The following is a 20,016-nucleotide window of genomic DNA, read 5'->3' as shown; positions in this document are numbered from 1 at the left end:
AAGAGATTATGATTCATCCAATAGAATAGTAATGAAATATAGAGATAAAATTGTTAATCTAAAAGTATGATTACTTTAAAAAAGATTGAATATATTAGCAATGTAAAGCTTTGAGTTTAATATATTATTTTTTAGTGTAAATATGTGTGTGGCAAAATCCTAACTTTGAATAAATTCTGCTTCGTGGCTTGATAATCTTAACAACATTTTGATAATATCACAAAACTGATCTCAAATAGTTCGAATTCGTTGTCGGAGAGATATCTTATACTCTTATTCTTGCGAGAAGACTTTTCACAGTTTAGAAGTGGAATAAAATCGATTGATTTACAGGTGGGATATATTTCATCATATCTCGTTCTCTTGGGCCTGAATTTGGCGCATCGGTCGGCATCGTGTTTGCGTTCGCAAATGCTGTAGCGGCTTCTGTGAATACGATCGGTTTCTGTGAATCCCTGAACGACTTGTTAAAAACGAACGGTTTGAAGATCATAGATAATAGCGAGAATGACATAAGAATCGTCGGTGTAATAGCGCTCGTCGTTATGATACTTATCTGCGCGGTCGGCATGGAGTGGGAATCAAAGGTATATGTATAGATTCGTTTATTCCAGAATTATTTGGTTTATTCCAGAAAATGTATATTGAATTTTTTAACTCGTTATATAAACAAATGACAATTAAAAAATACGATTATAAAATAAAATATTTATTTCAATTTATTATTAATTACTAATTATATTCTGCGCTTCTTTTATCAGGCACAAAACTTCCTTATAGCCGTCATCTTGGGTGCGATCTTTGATTTTTTAATTGGCACTATCATGGGGCCGCAAAGTGAAGAACAAAAAGCGAAAGGTTTCATAGGGTTCTCCGGTGGGTATAAAGCTGCGACTAATGAAGCAATAATAGTAATACGATGTGAATTAAATAAAATGAATCTAACAAAGAGATTATTTTAATAATTAAAAATATATATTATTTTTAGCGGACGTATTTAAGGGTAATCTCGGGCCGGACTATCGATTCTCCGAGAAGAACAATCAAACTTTCTTCTCGGTGTTCGCCATCTTCTTCCCATCGGTCACCGGGATTCAAGCGGGCGCTAACATATCCGGTGATTTAAAAGATCCAGCGAGCAGCATACCTATGGGGACTCTTCTCGCTCTGCTGATCTCTATGTTCAGTTATGTAACTTTTGTCTTTTTTGCCGGTGCCGCGGCTGTCAGAGACGCAGATGGTTTTGTGAACAGCACTATTGTGGAATGTATTCCCAACTGCACGTACGGACTACACAATAGTTACGCGGTAAGTATATATATGTTGCTGAAGATATGGTTTCGAAATTATAACATTCTCTCTCATTTTGATCTCAAATGGCAGCCTCAGAGTTAAAAAATACATCTTTAAAAAAAAGTAGAGTATCATTTTTTGCAGTAAAAATCTTAAATTAAGAATTGATTGAATTTATTCGCAAATTAACTTCGCAGAGCATAAACAGTGAAATTTACAATGTTATATTTTTTAATTAATTATACTAGTGCACTTTGTTTTTACAAAAATATGCGATGTGAGAGATAAAAGCAGATAAAGCTGCTAAATAAAGCTGTCTAATTTTGCAAACAAAATAAATTTAATGTTAGTCGCAGCAGCAAATATTCATCTAAAGGAAATTTGCCAAGACATTGTAAAAATACACAGTAATTGTTAGATATTTTTATTTAGTAAGTCAGTTATTAACTATTAATATAATTTTATACAAAGTAATTTTTTTTTCAGGTCATGCAGTTAATGTCATTGTGGGGTCCGCTAATTTACGCGGGATGTTTCGCAGCTACTTTGTCGACGGCGCTGACAAATTTATTGTCAGTGCCGAGACTCATTCAGGCTTTGGGTCAAGATCGAATTTATCCCGGGTTGATTTACTTCAGCAAAGGATACGGAAAGTCCGGGGAACCCTATCGAGGATACGTTCTCACATTTGGCGTTGCGGCTCTCTTTCTCTTAATCGGTAAAATGACTGTCTCGAAATATGACGAACTTTATTGGAAGATATTGAATTGCTATTATCGTTAACTCTGTTTCCTAGAAACTCTTAATCGTTTCCCTTTCAGCCGATCTCAACGTAGTCGCACCGCTCATCTCAAACTTCTATTTAGCGTCGTACGCTTTAATCAACTTCTGCACTTTTCACGCAGCGTTGATTCGACCTCTCGGATGGCGGCCTAGTTTTAAAGTAAATTAGAAATTTATCTAATTAAAATAGTACAAAAATCTAGAGAACGACACGTTTTTAAAGACGCTTAATCTTCAATACCACAATATCATATTCGATACTATGGATCTCTCTTCGTGTGTATGTCGTCATATGTTTAAAGAAAATTTATTATAATTAAAACAGGGGAATGAGATATTTTAAAATTATATTATTTTTTTATTTATTTTATTACATGCTTCATTCCTTATATTTAAAAATAATATAATTATTCTTTTTACGAAAAGACTAAAATAGTACCCGTTGAGAATTAAAAAATTTTAAGAGAAAAGATTAAATCTTTTTTAAGCGTCTTTACAACCGAGATAAAAATAAACGCGCATTATTAATTTCTTCTTTTTATAGTACTACAATACCTGGCTGTCTCTAATGGGTTTTATTCTTTGCGTGGCGATTATGTTTCTCATCGATTGGGTGACTTCACTTGTCACCTTTGTCATCATCTTCGCGCTATATCTAATAGTAGTCTATCGTAAGCCAGACGTGAATTGGGGCAGCAGCACGCAGGCGCAGACCTTTAAGACTGCAATTTCCATCGTCTACAGGTATTATTTAAAAAAATAATAACATCTGTTTGCATTTGTTCTTTTTGATCGGATTGATTCCTCGCTTGGAATCCTCATTAAGAATATCTCCGTCTTTGTATTTTAATTCGAAAATTTCAAAATGAGGCTTTTAATTTGAAAATGATAACTTTTAGGTTGAACTCTATTGACGAACACGTGAAGAATTACGCTCCCAAAATTCTGGCGCTTACCGGCCCGCCTGCTGCAAGACCCGCGTTGATACACTTAGCGAATCTCATCACGAAGAATAATTCTTTGCTGATTGCTGGCGAAGTCTTTCCGGTATCGATTTAGTCACAATATAACTTTACGCTTATTTGTAGTCGTTTATGTGGCAAAATTGTGACATTGCTAAATTTTCAACGCAATTTCAGACACGACTGTCGTATCGACTACGCTCCGTACGCCTGAATAATGGTTCCTTCTGGCTGCAACAACAACGCATAAAATCATTTTATCACTTGGTGGATGACTTGAGCCTGGAACGAGGTGCTGCCGCGCTGATGCAGGCTACCGGGATAGGCAAATTAGCTCCCAATGTGGTCCTCATGGGTTACAAGACTCACTGGTCGACGTGCAATCACAGAGATTTGCAGGAATATTTCAATATTCTTCAGTAAGTTGATTGACTGCCTGCTCCTGAATTAGTCTAAAATGGCAAATAATAATTGCGGACAGCGCATTCGAAGATTTTAAAATTCGTTTTTTTTTCTCAGCAATGCTTTCGATAACAAGTTGGCTGTAGCAATCTTGAGAATTGCCGAAGGTCTGGATTGTTCTGGCATCACGAATGGAGACGATGCGAATGGTTACGATGACCACGGAAGTCTCGCACAGAGTAGCTATAATTTGGCGGGGAACACTCTAATGCACGCCGACAGCAATCTCTCCATGAGCACGCAGATTCCCAGAGTACAAAGCGTTCCGACAATAGGTAAGAACTAATATTAAACTAATGTTAAATTAAGACAGAAAGAGATTATATCGCCTTTTTTCAATTATGTCAATATTTATAGTTTATTGTTATTTATAATTTATGCATGAAACTGTATTGTTTTATCGTTATTTAAAGAAGTTATTCCATTTTTTTGCGAATATATCTTGAGCAATTTATTAAATAGAAATTAGCTTTATTTATATAGATAAACAACGAATATGTAATTAAAAAATGTAATTTTTCCATATATTTGTTTCTTACATATTTCGGTTTAATACCATTAGGTACCCCATTTTCCACACCCGATACGACACCTGTGATCGGATATTCAGCGATACATTGGAAAGCTCAAGAAAATTTAAAACAGAAGAAAAAACACGCTGTTGATAAACTGCTGTAAGTAAAACGTTAAACATTTTTACTATATTAAATATTATCAAAAGTTTGCTTCGTCAAACTTAGAATAAATTTTGTTCCATGAAAATTTAATCATACGTTTTTAAATTTTCTTTATTTTTAATTTAAAACAATATTAAATATTTTATTAATTAAAACCTAAATCAAATTTTTATTAAAGCGGCTTAAAATTAACTAAGAAGTTTATTTGTTTTATACTATTAAAGTTTTATACTTGTCACGTTTTCAATTCTTAAAGTTTAATATCTTCTTCATTATGTGTATATGAATTTTAAAGTAATTTTTTTTCTCAATAAAATTTTGAAAATCCAGAAAAGAAATTATTAAAATGTATGTATTGTTAACGATTCATTATTAATTATTTTAGCGAGAGACGAAACGGCGGAATGGCTTCCATACCGGAAAATGTAACAATTTTTCAACAGAAGTACAAAAAAGGAACCATCGACGTATGGTGGCTATATGACGACGGAGGTGACTTACAAAAATAGATTTAATCGGATGATTGGGGTATGTCGACTGAGTTGATTTAGACACGTACCTCAATCATCCATATAAAATTCGTTGGAATTTCCGACTCATTTATAAGTGGCAGAAATTATTATTCGACAGGTTTGACAATTCTCCTACCGTATATAATCAGCACGCGCTCAAATTGGAAACACTGCAAGATGAGGATATTCGCTCTGACCAATCATAAGCATGACCTCAGCGCGCAAGAAAAAGAGTAAGTAAATAATAGGAGATATAAGGTGCTTTAATGTGCGAACACTGATAATTTATCGAGGAAGTTATTTTGAGCAAACAATTTCACGAAAATGTAAATAAAATATCTCGCTGTAAGATTATGTTATTAATTATCCTGCAGAATGGTTGAGATAATGAGTAAGGCACGAATTAACTACAGCAGCCTGAAGATAGTAAATGACATCGGCGTTGAATTAAGAGAGGAGACGCGGTCTTTCTTCGACAAATTAATATCCGACTTTCGGATAAACGATTCTTCCGAAAATGGTGGTAGGTTATTGGCATAATTTTTATTTAAACGATCCTTAATATGCATCTAATATGCATCTAATATTCAAAGTAAATAATTATTATTTTTAGAATGTTATATTACTGATCAAGAGCTTCAGACTCTACGAGAAAAAACGAATCGGCAACTGCGACTGCGAGAATTATTATTAGAAAACTCGAGTCAGTCCACCTTGGTAGTTATGTATGTATAATAATATATATTTAGCATTATATAATATTCTTCATTGCAAAACATAAATATCTATATTCGTATATTTATGTATAATAATTTTTTATTTTAAATTATATTTGTTTAATATATAAAAATTTAACGTAAAAGCAAAAAAATATCAACGCCTGATGTACTTGAATATTCTTGAAAATAAATCCATAAAAAATATAGATTTTTGTAAGATTATATTCAACTACACGGATTATAGGAATATGTAACTCGCATAACTTCTTACATTATTTTCTGCATTACAATTTACTGCATTATTCTCTTTGTTATTGATGATTTCTTAAGAATGCTTTTGTAATTCATAGGTCTTTACCAATGCCAAGGAAGGGTGCAGTTTCAGCGCCCTTATACATGGCTTGGTTGGAAACACTTACGAGGGACATGCCACCCACGATTTTAGTCCGCGGAAATCATACATCTGTATTGACATTCTACTCGTAGTCCACCGAGCATAATCTAATTATATCTGGTATGTCTTAGCAACAACAATAAAACAATTAAAAGATTTTAATTAAAAGATTAATTTATCAATCGAAGAAAAAGGAGCCGTAATAAGGTGTTTGTGTTAAAAAATTATATATTAAAGTAAAAAATAACAAACGTTTCGGACCTTTATAGGACCATCTTCAGTGTCGCATAAAAATTAAGTCAATTTCGGATAAAGTTAACAAACGTTACAAATATTACAACTAAAATTAACGCAACTTTTGTTATATATTTTATACGCGGGCATAAATATGCGTTTTTCCAATTTTTTCAATTTTACTAGATATAATTTTGGATGTTTTATTTGTTATAAGCACATCATTACTGAAATGTCGATCCTACAAAATAGTTCACAGCAGAAAGAAACAAACTTAGATTATGGTCCACTTCGAATTCAACGTTTTAACCTTAACCCATTGGCTGTGTAAGAGAATTTTACTATTTGGGCCAAATGTGTGTTGAAAAAAAAGTTCATCGGATTATTATGAAACTTGATACCTTTATGTTTTTTGGGTTTCTGAATCCGAATATGATGTCAGATGTACAAAATTCAAAATGGCGGGTCCAATATAGCGGATCAAAATTACAAAAAATAGACGGAATTTTATTATCATTATTTTAAATTTTGAAAATCTGACTTCATATTCGGATTCAGAGACCCAAAAAAACATAAAGGTACCAAATTTCATGAAAATCAGACCTTTTTGTAATTTTGATCCGCCATATTGGATCCGCCATTTTGAATTTTGTACATCTAACTTCGGATTCGTAATCAGCGACCCCAGAAACCCCCGAGTAACAAGTTTCAAGCAAATTCAGAAAGTTTTACTTTGTTTTTTCTACGTTGCGGCTATAGCCATCATACACACTCTTAGCCACTTTTGTTTTTGCGGCTATAGCCGTCATACACAGTCAACGGGTTAACTGTTGCGTTAAGTTTAGTTGTAATATTTGTAACGTTTGTTAATTTTATCCAAAATTGACTTAATTTTTATGGGACACTGAAAATGGTCCTATAAAGGTCCGAAACGTTTGTTATTTTTTACTTTAATATATAATTTTTTAACACTAACCTTGTTACGGCTCGAGGCTCCTTTTTCTTCGATTGATTTTTAATCTTGTGAGCCTTTTTGTTATATATTAATTTCTCATTTGCATTTCTTAATATCAATTATTCAAAATGCATTTTCTTCTAAAGAGATATAATCTTCATGGCGATTTAACTTTATAAGTATAACTTTATAATATAACTTTTGCAAATTGCTTTGATATTCCTTTTTCAAGAGATGGTCGAGGCCTTCTATCCGTAATCATATTAAAACGCTTTATATTCGTTGCAGAAATTTACTGTCCGTTTTTGCCAAGTTTGGAAAATGGGCTTGTATCGTCCATATCGGAACAAAGAAATGGACGAAACGACGTGATTGGAGGTTTTGATAGCCTACAACTGATAAAGTTGCCGAACTCGAAGATTGTAATGACGAGCACAACAAAAGGACCTTACTGGAGCTCAACCATCGATATGACCCAGCAAGATTCTCGAATATGTGCGAATATGACTTATAATTAGCTGTCCTATGTGAAGAATATGCTAATGAACATTAACGATAAGAAGATAGTGAGAAAAGATTCGAGTCTTTTGGCAGAATGAGCGAACGCTTTATCTCTGAATCGATCGATAAATGGTGAAGACATTCTCCAACCCAACGAAATCCCAGTTTGACAAGAATAGTGTGAGATATGCCAACAATCAAATTTTGGCAGAAAAAACTAGGAATAATAAAAATAGAAATGTTTTGAGAAAGACATAATAGTGAAATAGTGAGGATTGAGAAATGGAAAGAAGAATAATGAAGCAGGAAGAAAATAGGGACATATTTTATAGAAAAGTTTCATTGTGATCGAATAGGATTGCTCGGATTAGAAATATAATATAGAATTAGCGCTATTATTGTAAATAACTTGGCTATTTTTTATTAAGTTTAAAAATGTAATAAAGTTTCTCCAAAACAATGTACAATATATAACTTTAACTATTTAATATTTTAGATATTATTAAAATTATTTGAAAACAATTCTTGCAGGCTCTTCTCATTTCATTTTAATCTAACGCATGTAATACCATATTTTTTAGTTAAAAAAAAAAAAAAATTTGCGAAAATACATCGCGAGTGAATAACGAACAATCAAAATAAAATAAAAGACAATAGCTGATACATGTCTTATCTTGTCTCAAACCCAAAAGTGATAAAAGTAAAACTGCAGTAGTTTTAAATAAAAATCGAATATTATCGAATCGTAAATATATATAAGAACAATCTTACATTAGGATAATAATAAATCATAAAATTGATATTATATTACGATCTATATAGTCTAAATTAAATCGTATAAATTTTAACAGTCACGACATTTTCTGCAAAATAGTCGATTTTTAATAGTATTTTTTCAAAAAATATTAAGACATCTTACCAGACATCTAAAAGATGTCTAAAAATTGTTCAAATGTCTTATAAAATTGTCAGAAAGATATCTTTTAGACATACGTGTTGCTGGGTTGTCGGTGATATGATGCGTTGCAGTTATCCCATGTTACCCGTCGGAAATATTTGTAGACATCAATGATAGGTACATGACTACGTAGTTCAACGCACACGTTTCATGTACATAGAGGCGCCAGTGGACGGGTTCCGTGTTGGCCATGTTCCATCTTCCATCTCCATTTAAAGTCAGTGGCACACGGTACATATTTTCCTGCTGGATTACTTCAGCTCACTGTTCATTCTCAGGTTTTTCTCTCTCCTGTAATTAACCATCATATGTCATAACGCATGTTCTGAAGATGGAGAGAAATATCAGCAAAATACTTGACATATCGTGGAGATTCGGAGGTAAGATAATAGTTTATAAATTGAGACCAATATTGATGTTTGTCATATTACGTTCTTAGGTTATTATTATCTGTTAGAAGATCTATTAAATAAGAAACAAAGATATTTTATATTTTAATTATCATTTGCTATTAATATAAAAATTGTGTATATTGTATTTCTATTTAATTTAAATCTTACATTTGATTAACTTTAGTAATAAATACTAATAAACAAGGTATATAATTTAATTAAGTTATGCAAATTTTTATTTCCGAATTGTATTCTTATTTATAATAGATTATGTATTCTCACTATAATGCCAATCATTAATGAATAACTATGTCATTTTTTTTAACTTCTTTTAGTGACCGCAGCAAGTAACGATTCCAACAATGTCGCAAAATCATTTCTACAACTTAAGTTATGTCTTGATGATGATGGTAAAATCAAGAATGTATTTATTGAGATGACAATAGGGCAGTTTTACAAATTTCTACATGATTTGGAAAAGGCAAAATGTAATCTTGATTTGTTATTGTGAACAAATTATACATGCATATTAAAATAATATTCTATGTAGATGTTACCCGTATTAAGATATATATTTACAACTCAAACAATTGTTTTTTGAAAAAGTTTTTTTATGTATTTTCTTATAATCTACATTTTTTAAAATAAAAATATTTACTATCTTAAGAAAAAAAAATTTAGATTATCTATATAGTAAGATAGTAAAATATTTTAATTAATATTCTTTGGATAACATTCATCAACATCATAATCTTAGTATCATAGGCCCTCATAATTAATTTAAAATTTACAATGTATGGCTCGGTCTATAATCACTTAGGAAATTCAGTATTAAGTCGCATAGGAAATTACAAATATTATTTCGATTTTCCACTTAATAATTTTAACTGTATATAAGCTGCTCTATGTGAACGGATCAAATTGTGGCTTTGAAGCAAGAACAGAAAAAAATCTTATAAAATTTAAAAAATAAATAATTTTAATTTTCCATGTTCTAATGTTATAACTATGAATTTATGTGCATATATATATATATATATATATATATATACATATATATATATATATATGTATAATTATAAAGTGCAATTTTGTTCCCTACGACATTTTTTTCCATTTCTTTCTATCTCAAAACTGCAGTTTGATTTAATGGAAACCTTGTATATATTTTAAGATTACAAATATTCGACAAGTAATTAAATAAATACAATAAATAAAAGCGTCAAGAATTTTTGCAAAAAAGTTGTCAACTTTATCAACTGCACTAGATTTATCATTACTATTTCGATAATGAGTTTTGCAAAACGTCTCTTAAACGGTATAAAAATGAAATTAGTCATGGATCACATTACAGACGTTAACAATACATATATCAATAATGGTCAGCTAAGTATCTAATATTGATAAATATATACCTTTTTTCAACACAGACAATCTTTTTCAAAACATAGGCAAATATGTTTACTGTAAAGTACCACATGTAATAAAATTATGACTACGTTGTAAGTATATTTGATTAAAACTTAATCAAAGGATCGGAATCGGATAACTAAATAACTAATAACTCATACCTCAAGAGATTGCTATTCCTCCTTTCTTTAGAAAAATATATACAGGCTTTACGCATCTATGTCGATCTTTGATTAAATAGTTCTGCGCATAATCTTCATATCCTCACACTTATCGAGTAATAAAAATATTGTACAATCTATTATTATATTTCCTTGAAACAATTGTATTATCAATATCCGCCCAAATTTTCATGCAGGCTCGGTTGCGAAGAACGTATTATCTGAAAGCAATATAAAATACATTTTTTACAATCAAATACAAAGTTCTCTATTCTAATAAATATACGTAATTGTCTGCAGATATATATAAATATAGGTGCGATAGGTTTTACAAGAGATAAAATGAGTACGTGTCAACAGCAAATACAAAAGTGAGAAACTTTATTTATTCTTCAACAATATACATTCATGGTTGATCATTTCATATTTCCCAGCTTAACAAAATCATGTAGTCATCACAATTAGGAATATTAAGAAGTAATTTAACAATCAAAACGCTATATTTTACAGCAATAAATATGTTTTCATATAAAAAAAGAAAAAAAAGGTTTAACATATCTCGTTAACTAGCAATAAAAATATTTATATTATCAAATGCTTATATACATTATTTATTATAAAACCTGTAACAATTCTATAATGAGACTGTATAAAATATTTAAAGTATAATCTGTTGAATATTTATTGTTGATATACTATTTGGAATGACTTCGGCCCAATTATTTTATATTTGATTCTACACATACTTTATACGTACTAATTGTGTAATTTTATAAAAGAAAGAAATATGCTATATTCTGTAAAAAAGTGAAGTAACTCAAACATAAAGTTCGTGACTCTAATACTGTGCTATAAAATACTATTAAGGATATCATCGAATCAGCGAAAATGAGAATAACGAGCCGTATATCAAGCACATTCCAAGCAATAAATATATCAATAAACTATCTTTAACAAAGTAATTAGACATATTTGGTCCCCTGACATTTAAAATTCTCGCATTTGAACGAACATGTTCATGGAACGAACGTGAACATGAAAAAATTTGGTCTTATGAAAAGGTCCTGCGACAGGATTGACAGTTCTAAAAGCCTTGCGTCTAGGAGGAAGCGGACTGAATACAGCACCTCTTTGGTTATTAGGCTCTGCTAATGCTAGCGCAGGATTTGTATGTTCGGATGATGAACTCTCTTGTAGTTTCAGTGCGCCTAATTGCAAGGACTTGCCTCTTTCCGCTTTGTCCTGAATAGACTCTAACACTGGTTGAATCGCACCGAGCAACGGCCGTTTGGAAGGCTCCGCAGACCAACATTGTTCCATTAACGTCCAACACTCCTCGTCAAAATGTGGTAGTCTCTCGGGCCTAAGACCTAACGTAAATACGTTCGCTTAACAATTCATGTGAGTATGCGACAGTAAAAAAAAAAAACATTGAGATAAGCAGTAATTTGAATAATTAAATATCAACCCACTTAAATCAGTTAAATCAGCCAACAATGATACACATTCCTCACTATTACTGAATTAAATTTGAGAAATTTGCATTATAGAAATTTTAATGTGATTTTTGTTTATCATGAAATATGAAATTACAAAATATGAAATATTAAATTAACCTTTTCTTTTTTTTAGCAAATAAATATATGATTATAATGCAGGTTCAACTTCTCTCTGTACGTAATGAAGTATTACCTTTCCGCACGCTTGTCCATAACTGCTCCTTGTTATGAAATTGTTCAAATGCATACGGTAATCGAACCTTCCCAGCACATATATACCAAAACAAGATGCCAAAGGCATAGACATCGACACTGCTGTCGTAATGGCCAGACAGGAGTTCCGGTGCCATGTGGATCGGCGTTCCTACGATACTACCTGACATCATAGCTTCGGTAATACAAAATCCGAGATCAGTTAGTTTAGCCCTGTTTTCCGTATCGAGCAAGACATTTTTCAATTTGATATCACGATGAACTAGGCCTTGCGAGTGAAGATAACGTATTCCCTCCAGGACATCTATCGCTATTTGTATACGTTCCAGCCACGAAAGACCGGCGTGTATACCGCAGTATAAATCGCGACTTAACCGGTCAGTGATTAAGAGAACTGCAGTGCCCAATCCGAATCCCCCGCCGTACGATTGGTCTACAACGGATCCGCGAAGCTTCACTATCCTTTTGTGATCTGGTATCGACCTGGTATAGTAAACCTCCATCGCGAGATCGTTCCAATGCCTCTCGTCCGGCGGAACAACGGATTTTACCGCGCATGGTCCCGGCGCACCGCCCCAACCGTCGCAAGCAAACACCACACCATACTGTCCTCTGCCAATCTCCTTGCCGTAATGAGGAATGCCGAAGCGAATCGCATCCATCATCGACGTGGATTCCAACGCGAGTTTAGCTAGCTTGGGTGCGTGGTACTTTCGTATAGCTATTCTCTGTTCCTCGGTCCTCTCCAGCTTCCCCGAATAATAGTTTTCTAGAGATTTCAAGGCAGTCTGGAAGGCGTCATGCGACGATTTCAGTTTGTCTCTAAACTGCGTGGAAATTGTTTTCGCCAATCTCGCTGCCGACAAGGAATTCAAGATATCGACAGTAACCTTCCGCCTCCAAGCCGTGTCCAGAGTCGGGGTAGGTGTCCATGGCAGCGGTAAAGATTTGAAGAGCTGTCTCAATCTTTCCAAGAACGAGTGCACCAAGGATGGTGACGAATTGTGCAATTCCACATTGTATGCCGCGGAGAGTATTTGCTTCAAGGCATCACTAGCTAACAGGCTGCTGTCGTGTTCGTAAGTTTTTTCAAGACTTATTAAGCAACGTTGAAGAGTCCCGATAAAAGTTTCTCGAAGACAGTTTACTGAGTTCACGAGCTCCTTCGCGACTTTCTCACCCAAGCGGCCTAGCACAAATCGTTGGACCTCCGACGTCGCAACACGAACAGTAACCGTCCACTCCGCTTCGCTATTATCGAAAGGAACGGTCTGATACTGGAAGATATCGCCAGTGGACCCTAATATATCGTCTTTCATCTCCTGAATAATACATTGTATTAATTCAGTCAATTCCACCTGCTGCTCATTAACAACCTTCATTAGACTAGCATAAAGTTCGTTTTCTTTCTGTTGGGCGTATTGTATCCTTCTAGGAGTGATCTGTATTTTTCGTGCCATGTCAAACGCACTTAAAATAAATTTACGTAGACTGGTTGTATGTATTTCATTCAAATAAGTGCTGGCGTTTATCAGATAGCTTTGCAGGCAGGCACGCGTGAAATGTAAAACGCGGTCCGTTTTTTTGCATGAATCCACTAGGTCGCTTGAATTATTAACGTAACGCTCGCCGACAAGCCACGTTAATTGATGAACTTCCACAGACTCTTCCATCCCTAGGAATCCTAAACTGCTCAACTGATCTAGCCACGTTAGACCGAGTGAATTCATTTTGTCAATATTAATACTATCATCACTCTTCGATTCCTTAGATACGCTCGGCACCTCTATCCGATTTTGCAGGCTATGCTGCTCAGACTCAGTCAATTCCGCGTCTGTGCCATCCAACGAAACATTAGCTAACGACGATATGAATAAAATCGGATTATACGGATAAGTCTCTTTCAAATCTCTCAATTCTTCCAAATTTTCTTCAGTCAACGGTTGCTCCCCGAGAGCGTAGAGAAATATAGGTAAAATTTTCAACGAGCCTTTAGCGAGAATTTTTACTACACCACTGTTGGGGACGACAAATATTTGAACACCTTCTTTCAGTATTGCTTGATCTAACTTCACTTCCAGCACTGTAGGGCAATTGATGTCTTCGTTTATCGATTTTTCTAGATCCTCGAATGGGAGCGTGCTCCATGATTTTTCGTTTGCCCGTAACGTCTCGACTACTTCGTATTCTAAACCTAACGTGAGACTGACATGATTCGTATGACCATACGTGATCTTGACCCATCTCCATGGATCGTTGGACAGCGGCAAGATATCGGCGGAAAGCAAGTTGTTAACCAGCGAAGCTTTGGCTTTATTATCTTGCCCAAAAATGACTATTGCGGGAGAATTATCAAGGATGTGTGTCACTCTGTCCAAGGTCAATGGAGGCAGTAATTCCTCGATGATATTCTCTACAAGAAACGTTATATAAATGTTAAATAAGACTAATCAACAGCTTATTAGATTTATCAATTTAAATGTCAAACATGAATAATTATGAATAATTACCTCCAGGGAAAAAGTTCTCAAGTTTTATAACCTCTAATGTACGCTGTGTCTCTTCAAGTATATGGTGTAGCTGATTCCTGTTCCTCTGATACTTCTTGAATTCTTGTGGTAAATTGCTTACCATTTTTTCTCACATTATTTTAGTCATGTGTACATTCCACAAAATGGTCATACCCTATCAATATTATTATACAGTTAATAAAACCATCTTTTGCAGTGCATATTTATGTAGAATCAGACTCGAAAACACAAGTGCTGTGACAATGTACTAAATTTTATATACATAAATCAGTATTTATTTCTCAAGTTCTGAATAAAATAGAATAGGTTAGAGCATGCAAATTTATCATATCCTTGCCAGCTACAGCACATATATATATATATATATCTTATGAAGCTACGAGACGCGCGGATGTAAACAACGTTCGCCGAGCCTGAATCATGTCCGAGAATAGTGCTCGCGTAAACAAGACCGACTAAAAATCTCAGCGTTTTATCGGACGGGGGACACCTCCCGGCAGCGAGTTGTCATCGCTCTATGATACTATGATCAATGATGTGCTCCACTGCTGCTCCACTGCTCCATCAGCTCGGTTCGTCCCGCGGCCGGAACGCGGAAACGGCGGAGACCGCGAGCATTGTTTTTCCGCGTGATCGTGGAACCGGCGCTTAAGCTCACCAGCGTAGGATTTCTCGCGGTCATACGAGCGCGAGAGGAGATTGAAGCTCGCCAGATCCGCCAGGTCATCCGAGCGCAGGCAATCCGGAGTCCGGGTCCGGACGTTAGCTCACGCTGCTCACGCGAGACCGCCGCGTACCGCGTATCGAGACATTCGAGACGTACGTCGCCGACGCATGCTGCCGCTGCCGACTAAACTCGAGTCACGTCACGAGTGGCTGTGGCTTGTGGCCCTGTGGCCTGTGCGTGTGCCGCTTCGTCCCGGTCCCGGAGTAGTTCGAGCCTCCGAGGGAACGCGAACGTATAATGTATACATTCTATAGATGCTATCGGCGCGACACGCCGCGCTCTTGACGCTCTTGGCAACGAAAGCGCGAAAAGTCGTGCGCGATAAGGTGCACGCATCGTTTAAGCTTTATTTACACGCGCGCGGCGGCGATCCACCTTTTTATCTTCTCATGGGAATATTGGGAATCGATGCGCGTCGATGGCAGCTGTTTATCAAATTAGAATAACTATCTGTTGCAAAAGAGGCAAAAGTCATCATTATATAGAGTTGTCAACTTGTCACTTGGTCAGGCTAGCTGGAATTCCAATCAGCGCTCTTCGCGACTCCAGTTTTAAAAAATATCTTGCGATGGATGTTGATCAGTGAAAACAAAAACCGATTTTTTAAAGAATCATGTTGGATGTTAACTAACTAATCGCAAAGCGATTCTTTGCTCTCTCGCCTATATAATATGTGCAGCTGTTACGCTCCAATTAGTATTTCAACGATTAGATGATTAAAATGTTTATTGAGTTTTATAAGCGTAAATATAGATAGACGTAAATATGTACTAAATGTATAAAATTCACGACTTACGATACGCGTTATCTTTTCGACGACTGCTCTCGGTATGTACGACTCCTCGACGCTGCAGCTTTATTAACGCACGAACTTGTATCCTCCCTCATCTGCATCGTCCGATTGACCGAATATTCTTATCCGATTTGCTTATCCGCCACGATCGTCACTGCTTAAATTAAAATATTCATTTAGGGATATGAATTGCTAAACGCGGACGTACGTGTCAATGGACTTTCGTTTCAATGGGACGGATGCACTGTCCCGTTATATGTACGCGGTAGCGTCACACTCGTCGCGATTAGGGATACGCAAACCAAGAAAGGAGAACGTAAACAAGGCTCCCCCGTTCGTGCAGATAATGCCACGCGGCGAAGACGTATGATGTACTTTTCCGCTTTTCAGAAATCGAGTTCGCCGCAGCCGCCCGCGTTAATCTGTCAACTGCGTACACAATCTTCCCGCTCTATAGCTGTGGTCCACTTAACCCTCGGTTGTCACCCGGGGTCAAATAAGTGACCCAAGACTATTTTTTTTATATTAAAGCACCATATCTTAAAAGTACTCTTATCTCAAAAGTAAAATTTTGAGCAAGAAACATTGAAAAATTAAAGTTATAATTTTGTTTTTTTTCCGGAACTTATACATTTTTTAAGGATTTTTTTGAACATGATGCCACTCAAAAAGTTGATTTTTTATAATAAGAATACATATTTTACAATGTTTAAACTTAATTCTAGATTTTTTTGTAATCCACTTAAACCGTTGTTAATTTTTGAACAGCAGTTGCTTGAAAATTGGTTGGGGTCAAATTGACCCCGTGTGACAAACGTGTTCGAAAAAAGAGGTGTGACAACCGAAGGTTAACACTACAAACGCTTCAGTGATGAAAGAAGAAGAATTTAAGAACGAGAAGAAGAAGAAGAAGAGGAACAAGGCTTCAAAGCATTTGTAACATCAAATGGACTGCAGCTTATTAAGCTTTCTTTTATTCTTTTAAAACGACCGATAAGCGGTAATAATCATCATGGTCTGCAAGTAGGAAAAATGTGGGAAAGTACGTTCCCGATGCACGAATCCGCATCGCAGACGCGAAGGCGCGATCGCAAAAGCCCTCTTTTTCCCGATGACTTCGATCAAAGCTTAATTGATTAACTTAACCAGTGATTAATTTAATCGGCAGAATTGCCTACGGCGGAATTTCTAGCTACAATAATATATAATTCGTTCCTAATCTAATCTTTCTTCACACGTCAAATTATAAAAAGTTCAAAATTCTCCAAATAACCGAATCTCTCGAAGGCAGATTTTTCTGTAAATTTTTTCAACAAATTGCTAAGAAATATAATAAAATCTCCGATGACGACTGCATGCAAAAACCGAGAAGCTGTCGTTTCGTAACTGCTTAAAAATAATATATTTTCTTTAAGTTACGAAACTACAGATTCTGCCTTGTATTGGTTTCTGCTGTCAAATTATGTTGGCGGATTCTGCTAGCTGTGCTAGCAGAATTTTAATGCGGGCGCAGTTGATAGCAATTAATATTAAATCGCATTTCTGCTGATCTCTGCATATTGATCGCGTTTTTGCGAGCGATAAAGAACGTTTGATAAGAAATGTATTCGACAGATTTACTTCTTGAGATTTATTACATTTATACATTTCAACTCCAAAGATTCCAGTAAAATCTGCTTGATTATTTTGTTCTCATTACTTTGCATATATACATTTATATACATCTGTCGAACGATCGCCCCGACCTTTGTGGAAATCTCCATTACGCTATCGGTCATTTCGAATACTTGCGCGCGACGCGCGACCGATGGAATCTCATGGAAACGGCCTTTAACCTCTCCAAACATAACCTCTAGAATTAAGCGGTTCACCGGGTTCACCATTTTTTCTAAACGCGACGGACGATCACGATTTTGACGTTTCTCATCCGAGAACGATTCTTTTATAGTTCACGAGCCCGATTACCAACGGCCTTGATTACCAATCGAAATGGCATCGGCTTTGGAATCTATGGTAGTCGATGAAAAACAGCTTCCCGAGAAGCCGGTGGACAGAGAAAAGGTAAAGGTGACGAGACAATAACAAGCGTTTTCCAGAAATGTCCATCTCGTAGACTTAAGTGCTTTTTTAACCGTAAATGCGATAACATTGCATTTGTTTGCACTTCAGACGTGTCCACTTCTACTGCGAGTATTCTGCAACACCGGACGACATCATAACATAATGGAGTACAGCAGAGGGAATGTCCCTTCGAACGAGCTGCAGATATACACATGGTAACATTAACATTGTTTATGACGGAGAGACCATAAGATTTTATATCTCGTTATGATTCTCTGATTAATTTAATGTGAATTCTCTTACACTGTTGTAAGAAGTCATCTCTAATTTTAATTATTTCTGTGTATAAAGGATGGATGCAACTTTGCGAGAAATTACAGGCTTAGTTAAGGAAGTGAATCCGGACGCTCGCAGCAAGGGAACGTACTTTGACTTTTCGTTAGTGACTCCTGAGTTACGCAACTCCGGTTATCGCATGCGTGAGATTGGTGTTACGTGTTCCGGACAGAAAGGCGCAGATGACAACAAAACGCTAGCACAAGCAAGGTAATAAATCTTGATACATGAATTAGAATCTTGATAAATTTCTTAATACTTGAATTAGGAAAGATGATTTTTTAAAATCAGCATTTATACTTGATTATGTACGTATTTTGTATAATTATAGGTTCACAATAGGAGATTATCTGGATATATCGATAACGCCGCCAAACAGGATGATGCAACCGGCAGCTAGACGTGGTGGTTTACGTCAATATTAATATAATAATTTCAGTGTTTAAGTTATGATAAGATCATGTCTCTTACAGATGGTACGTAAATGTCACTACACAGAATTCCAGAAAGACTTCCTAAACTTTTGTATCTATAAATAAATAAAAAATCATTTTCTTTAATTTCTTTAAATTTGCTGCATTAAATATTAAAATTTTTTATTATATGTTTTTTTAGCAATAAAGCTAGATTCTTCTTTGAAATATTCCTAAAACTAAAGACATTCCTAGGAATGTCACATCCCTGGGATTCCTGTTAATTATGAAGTTAATGCAATTATTAGGCAGAATCCCTGGTAACACAATCTGATGGTTCAGATAGAAGTCCCGAAGAAGTGCGCAAAAAAACAGTCCAAAATTGCGACAAAAGTGCATAATATCTGTGATTGAACGAGTACTTACTGTACTATTGCAGCAGTCTGCTGTAAGAAGCTACTGTGAAAATTTATATATAAAACTGTCGCAATTCTTGCGCACTTTTGTCGCAATTTTGGACGTATCTGAACTATCAGATTGTGTTACCAGGGATAATTTATTAGCTGTAAATTTTGATGTCTCTGATATAATTTGTGTTTTAGATTTGTATATTCAGAGAGAAGACTGAGAGCGGCCACGTCGGCGATCTAGTGAGTTCTGAAATTGTGAATGTACCTTTGCACAATATCAGGCAACAGGCAATAGGAACAGAAAACAGAAATCAAAAATACTGAATGGACGATGACACAGGCAACGAGCACAGAATTTCCAACGTGACGGAAAATCTCTGTATATTGCCTGTATCATTGTCCATTCTATATTGAAACATTTTATTGCCTGTTGTCTAGCATTGTGCAAAGACCTTTACATTCACAATTTCAGAACTCATTGGATCGCCGGAGTACCACTCGCAGTCTTCTCTCTGATTCAGATTATACTTGTGATTAATATCACAAATAATCACAAATGATTTTTTTTCTTCGTTAAGAAATCGTTTGTGTTTATGTAATACCTTTCTTAAAAAAAAAAA

General features: G+C 35.1%; 4 protein-coding genes across 9 annotated transcripts in view; 3 read left to right on the top strand and 1 right to left on the bottom strand.

The window, feature by feature from the left end:
• LOC112459497 (bumetanide-sensitive sodium-(potassium)-chloride cotransporter) overlaps window positions 1–7,932 on the top strand; it is a 15,086-nt gene extending 7,154 nt beyond the window's left edge. Inside the window, exons 4-19 of the mRNA XM_025023610.1 lie at window positions 334–587; window positions 762–876; window positions 989–1,308; window positions 1,780–2,011; window positions 2,115–2,236; window positions 2,621–2,820; window positions 2,976–3,123; window positions 3,216–3,457; window positions 3,558–3,775; window positions 4,063–4,174; window positions 4,563–4,669; window positions 4,808–4,922; window positions 5,064–5,212; window positions 5,303–5,414; window positions 5,759–5,922; window positions 7,280–7,932. Of these exons, the coding sequence (XP_024879378.1) occupies window positions 334–587; window positions 762–876; window positions 989–1,308; window positions 1,780–2,011; window positions 2,115–2,236; window positions 2,621–2,820; window positions 2,976–3,123; window positions 3,216–3,457; window positions 3,558–3,775; window positions 4,063–4,174; window positions 4,563–4,669; window positions 4,808–4,922; window positions 5,064–5,212; window positions 5,303–5,414; window positions 5,759–5,894 (2,582 nt within the window). The 3' untranslated portion in view covers window positions 5,895–5,922; window positions 7,280–7,932. The remainder of the gene's footprint in view (window positions 1–333; window positions 588–761; window positions 877–988; window positions 1,309–1,779; window positions 2,012–2,114; window positions 2,237–2,620; window positions 2,821–2,975; window positions 3,124–3,215; window positions 3,458–3,557; window positions 3,776–4,062; window positions 4,175–4,562; window positions 4,670–4,807; window positions 4,923–5,063; window positions 5,213–5,302; window positions 5,415–5,758; window positions 5,923–7,279) is intronic.
• A 78-nt stretch (window positions 7,933–8,010) lies between these two features.
• Window positions 8,011–16,587, bottom strand: LOC112459498 (dual serine/threonine and tyrosine protein kinase-like). 6 transcript variants are annotated; one of them, XR_003041329.1, is made up of 6 exons: window positions 15,315–16,122; window positions 14,636–14,810; window positions 12,106–14,538; window positions 11,541–11,783; window positions 10,414–10,634; window positions 8,011–8,741 (listed from the first exon to the last, which is right to left on the bottom strand). XR_003041329.1 is itself a non-coding variant. In XM_025023614.1 (5 exons), the coding sequence occupies exons 2-5, from the start codon at window positions 14,757–14,759 to the stop codon at window positions 10,603–10,605; spliced, it is 2,832 nt and encodes a 943-aa protein (XP_024879382.1). In that variant the 5' UTR covers window positions 14,760–14,810; window positions 15,315–16,122; the 3' UTR covers window positions 9,902–10,602. The 6 variants fall into 6 exon arrangements, 5 of the variants coding, with proteins under 5 accessions (XP_024879382.1, XP_024879383.1, XP_024879381.1 ...); XM_025023614.1 differs by lacking the exon at window positions 8,011–8,741 and having other exon boundaries at window positions 9,902–10,634; XM_025023615.1 differs by lacking the exon at window positions 8,011–8,741 and having other exon boundaries at window positions 9,902–10,634; window positions 11,640–11,783; window positions 15,315–16,121.
• LOC112459499 (COMM domain-containing protein 7-like) lies at window positions 8,673–9,442 on the top strand. Its single transcript, XM_025023616.1, has 2 exons — window positions 8,673–8,830; window positions 9,178–9,442. The coding sequence occupies exons 1-2, from the start codon at window positions 8,782–8,784 to the stop codon at window positions 9,351–9,353; spliced, it is 225 nt and encodes a 74-aa protein (XP_024879384.1). The 5' UTR covers window positions 8,673–8,781; the 3' UTR covers window positions 9,354–9,442.
• A 1,372-nt stretch (window positions 16,588–17,959) lies between the features above and the next one.
• LOC112459505 (histone deacetylase complex subunit SAP18) lies at window positions 17,960–19,143 on the top strand. The gene is made up of 4 exons (XM_025023624.1): window positions 17,960–18,237; window positions 18,346–18,452; window positions 18,589–18,783; window positions 18,905–19,143. The coding sequence occupies exons 1-4, from the start codon at window positions 18,166–18,168 to the stop codon at window positions 18,996–18,998; spliced, it is 468 nt and encodes a 155-aa protein (XP_024879392.1). The 5' UTR covers window positions 17,960–18,165; the 3' UTR covers window positions 18,999–19,143.
• The last annotated feature ends 873 nt before the right edge of the window (window positions 19,144–20,016 follow it).

The sequence above is a fragment of the Temnothorax curvispinosus genome, unplaced genomic scaffold (genome assembly GCF_003070985.1).
Source record: "Temnothorax curvispinosus isolate PA1 unplaced genomic scaffold, ASM307098v1 QBEX01009885.1, whole genome shotgun sequence".
Classification (NCBI taxonomy): Eukaryota; Metazoa; Arthropoda; class Insecta; order Hymenoptera; family Formicidae; genus Temnothorax; species Temnothorax curvispinosus.
This window is presented reverse-complemented; position numbering and strand designations above follow the sequence as displayed.

What these genes read in the sequence shown, in the direction of transcription:
- LOC112459499 (XM_025023616.1), top strand. Translation starts at nt 8,782, where the DNA reads ATGGAGAGAAATATCAGCAAAATACTTGACATATCGTGGAGATTCGGA. An exon ending in CATATCGTGGAGATTCGGAG is followed by an intron (nt 8,831 to 9,177) that starts GTAAGATAATAG and finishes AACTTCTTTTAG; the next exon opens with TGACCGCAGCAAGTAACGAT.
- LOC112459505 (XM_025023624.1), top strand. Translation starts at nt 18,166, where the DNA reads ATGGCATCGGCTTTGGAATCTATGGTAGTCGATGAAAAACAGCTTCCC. An exon ending in GAGCTGCAGATATACACATG is followed by an intron (nt 18,453 to 18,588) that starts GTAACATTAACA and finishes CTGTGTATAAAG; the next exon opens with GATGGATGCAACTTTGCGAG. An exon ending in AAAACGCTAGCACAAGCAAG is followed by an intron (nt 18,784 to 18,904) that starts GTAATAAATCTT and finishes GTATAATTATAG; the next exon opens with GTTCACAATAGGAGATTATC.
- LOC112459498 (XM_025023613.1), bottom strand. Translation starts at nt 14,759, where the DNA reads ATGGTAAGCAATTTACCACAAGAATTCAAGAAGTATCAGAGGAACAGG. An exon ending in TGAGAACTTTTTCCCTGGAG is followed by an intron (nt 14,539 to 14,635) that starts GTAATTATTCAT and finishes CGTTTCTTGTAG; the next exon opens with AGAATATCATCGAGGAATTA. An exon ending in ATGGACAAGCGTGCGGAAAG is followed by an intron (nt 11,784 to 12,105) that starts GTAATACTTCAT and finishes TATTTACGTTAG; the next exon opens with GTCTTAGGCCCGAGAGACTA.